We start from the raw sequence: 3763 nt of genomic DNA on the forward strand, positions 1-3763 counted from the left end.
TTGATGACAGAGTTTGACGAGTAATTTATAATAAAGAAAAATCACCGAATTGCTTTTAATAATAAATTTGTTTTTAGTGTTTTAATTAAACCCTAGACGAGATTAGCTTTGGTCAGCACGATACCAATTTTCTATCAGAGGAACTTGTTTTAATCTTGACCCAGAGAGAGAGAGAAAGAGAGAGAGAGAGAGAGAGAGAGAGAGAGAGAGAGAGAGAGAGAGAGAGAGAGAGAGAGAGAGAGAGAGAGAGAGAGAGAGAGAGAGAGAGAGAGAGAGAGAGAGAGAGATTACGTTACGTTTGGTATGGTTAGGTTAAAGTTAAGGTTAGATTAGGTTAATTGTAAGGTACAGTAGGAGAAGTTAGGATAGACCGGGTTCCGGGTTTGTGAATCAACGAGTCCTGTAAATTATAGTCACTTTGTTTACATCTAGTGGAAGTAGTGTCTCGGGTCAATGTTGTCTGGTAATTATGAGAGTCAATAGAGTGATCCAGGGAGCACTAAATGAGGTGTCAATTGCCTACGACGCCAAGAATATAGTGACCTGGCTGTTAGTGCTAGATAATATTAGTGTGAGTGTGTGTGTGTGTGTGTGTGTGTGTGTGTGTGTGTGTGTGTGTGTGTGTGTGGATACATCGTAGCTCACCTCCTGCCAGAAGAACCAGTCGTTTTACACCTGAGGTACTGCCAGTCGACCCAGCTTTATATGTATAAGGTGCAGTACCCGTCTCCCCATGTACCGAGGTTATGATGAGTCTTATCACCGTCATGAGTCATGAGTCATATCACCTGTGTGTTGTCTGTAACATCACTCCGACAATAACAAGGCCGTGATGTAAGTGACAACAGTGGCTTCATCTACACACACAAAAAATATGAAATTCCAATGATAATGTGAAGGTCAATAAAGGTTTCAGTACATTGCAGTAACTCGTATATCAGTCATCGTCAAAGGTCAAATATCAGGACTAATCTCCCATTATTGACACTATTGATCCTTTGTCATTATGGACGATAAATGATGATTAAATATCAACACCACTGATGTGCTTCGGTCCTGACCTGATCAGAGGTTAACTGAAGCACTTTATCACACCTCTCTGGGAGTCCTTCATCAGTGATGTAGTTTTTTACGTCACACTAACGTCTGCGAGCATAGCGTGACTGTGTGCTTGGTCAGCCATTATTAGACTACTGCTGGAGGTGGAAGCAACACGACGGCGACTGACTCCTGCTTCGATAAGTGACCCGAAGTACTTACTGTCTTGTGGTCAGCCAACACTTGCTGGAGTTGGAGCTCAAGACTGTCTCACTACTGCCTCGATTAGGTGATAAAAATCCTAATTTGAGACAGTGTTGCAATTTAAATTAGGTTATATTGGGTTACTTTCAGGGTTTGAATATGCTTAATTTTCTTCCCCCAAATCAGTGTTAAAACTTATCATAAAAACCATCACATTTAACGAATTTGGTTTACTGTAATAACTATTGAGTTACTCAGCTTTAAAGATTATTTCAATACCTGATCATTGACTCGCATACATTATAGGCGAGGCTCAACAACATTAAGTTTCTGTATTTTAAACAAGTTACAAATATTTACATAACTTGTGTACAAATACCAGATGTAGGGAGCCGTGTTTACAGTCCTCGCTTGACAATTCATGTGTGTTGTGTTGTAATTTTTTCACCCAGGAGTCGAGATGGGTGGTTTGAGGGTAAGTGTGCGGGCGTGGCTGCTGTGGGCGGTTCTGAGTTATGTGAGCGGCAGTGAGGGCGTCAGTACAGGCTACCGGAGGAGTCAAGCAGGTCGTGTGTGTGGCGCTTCAACCGTGAGTGTCGTAGTGTCGTCCCTCACCATGTGTGCCGCTCTCTGTGACCGAGGTAGTGTGTGTGTATGTGTGTGTGTGTGTCACCCCCTTTTACGTACACAGGACATATTTCTAACTCCAGTTGTTGTTTACATCAGAAGCGGCATGTGTCGGGTTCAGCATAGAGGAACGATCACCTTTACGACGACTGTGTGAGAAGGTGCTGCAGTCTGGAGGCACGTGTGATGGTGACAGCCACTACAGTTTCTACACGGCCCCTGACAACACCCTCACCACCCTGCCAGATACAACTTCTTCAGGAGGTAACACAGGGGCAACATCAACAGGAATTACAGCGCTTTCAAAAGTACACACAGATATCACAACAGAGACATGGACCACGAATCCTATGTTTACCCCAACAGGTGAGTTATCTTCTTTGACGGTGATTTATAAACTACACTACGTACAAAATTCCTCCCCAACACTGATACCCCCATTAGCCACTCCGCCAGTACCATCATCCACTCATGCAATTATCTAACACCATTACAGACGCTGACACAACCAGTCAGGGCTCGGGAACTTCATCTCTCTCTGACGCTACATCGACTATCGAAGTTCCAGCTACAGGTATGACCACTACCAACACTACTTCTCTATCTACTATCACGACTACAAGCAGTATAGAGAAAACCGACGGCTGGGTCACTACTATTACTACTATACCAACCCCTACCACTACTATTACCGCCACCAGTACACCAGCTCCTACCACTACTATTACCGCCACCAGTACACCAGCTCCTACCACTACTATTACCGCCACCAGTACACCAGCTCCTACCACTACTATTACCGCCACCAGTACAACAGCTCCTACCACTACTATTACCGCCACCAGTACACCAGCGCCTACCACCACCACTGTTACAACTATTCCTACTACTACCACTACTACACCTGCTTCTACCATCACCACAACCACACCAGCTCCCACCACCACCACAACCACACCAGCTCCCACCACCACCACAACCACACCAGCTCCCACCACTACCACAACCACACTACCTTCCCCCTTGCCAGCGGAGACAGTTTTAATAGAGAATAAAGAAGTAAATAGTAAATGCCCAAGCAACACAGGCGTCTCCACTTTATCCCTAAAACCTGAAGAAGAAAAAATGGTCAACTTGGACTACCTCGCCTGCAGTAAGTTCCTAACCAACAACAACTTCGGCGTTAGTTCCTCTGTCAGCCGCCAGATCAATACCGCTCGCTGTGGAACTAACGAAGTCATAGTGGGCTTCGAAGCTTATGATCAGGTTAATTTCCAGTCCCCGAACACCAATTGGGACAATGCACTGTATCTCTACTCTGTCTGTTCTCAGTTGGTCAATTATCAAGTCAAATCCGGCGAATGTGAGATCGTTCAAGTCTCTAATGTTCCTTGGACAGGTATTAAAGACGTTGGGGACATGAAGACTGACCTGTGGGACTATTGGTTCTCCTGTTCACCTGATTACCTGGCTGTACAGGTGAATCGAGAGACAAATGGAGATCTGAGACAAGTGGTAAATATAGAATGCTGTCGGGTTTCTCCCAACTAAGGCAGCTGAGGTCATCTTGGAGAAGGAGGGAGACGAAACGAAGTGTGTGTGTGTGTGTGTGTGTGTGTGTAAATAAGAGACCCATCGTCAGGCACTACACGTCACTCCTAGAGGCAGAACAGAATTAATATACACCCAAGAGCTTCACGCCAAAATAAAATAGTTACCATGACCAATATATTTTTTTAATTTCATCACAAAAAAAATGTAATCTAGTTTCTACTATGAATCTCAGTATAAAGGCACGACAAAATGTCATCTAGTGTTGGTAATTAAGATATTCAACAGGTATGAACATCAGGTAACACAGGTACATGAATCAACATCAAAACACTCAGATTAG

General features: G+C 44.0%; 1 protein-coding gene across 1 annotated transcript; it reads left to right on the plus strand.

Annotated features, from left to right (window-relative positions):
• The first annotated feature begins 1080 nt into the window (after positions 1-1080).
• Positions 1081-3420, plus strand: LOC121858550 (mucin-5AC-like). The gene is made up of 5 exons (XM_042355040.1): positions 1081-1327; positions 1695-1883; positions 1969-2235; positions 2366-2605; positions 2900-3420. Exons 2-5 carry the CDS (start codon positions 1703-1705, stop codon positions 3418-3420), a joined length of 1209 nt encoding a protein of 402 aa, XP_042210974.1. The 5' UTR covers positions 1081-1327; positions 1695-1702.
• Positions 3421-3763: the final 343 nt, after the last annotated feature.

The sequence above is a fragment of the Homarus americanus genome, unplaced genomic scaffold (assembly GCF_018991925.1).
Source record: "Homarus americanus isolate GMGI-L3 unplaced genomic scaffold, GMGI_Hamer_2.0 scaffold74, whole genome shotgun sequence".
NCBI classification, from domain to species: domain Eukaryota; kingdom Metazoa; phylum Arthropoda; class Malacostraca; order Decapoda; family Nephropidae; genus Homarus; species Homarus americanus.

Excerpts from the sequence above, each read along its gene's own strand:
- LOC121858550 (XM_042355040.1), top strand. The coding sequence starts at position 1,703 with ATGGGTGGTTTGAGGGTAAGTGTGCGGGCGTGGCTGCTGTGGGCGGTT. Across the intron at positions 1,884-1,968 it reads TGCCGCTCTCTGTGACCGAG|AAGCGGCATGTGTCGGGTTC; the intron begins GTAGTGTGTGTG and ends TGTTTACATCAG. Across the intron at positions 2,236-2,365 it reads TCCTATGTTTACCCCAACAG|ACGCTGACACAACCAGTCAG; the intron begins GTGAGTTATCTT and ends ACACCATTACAG.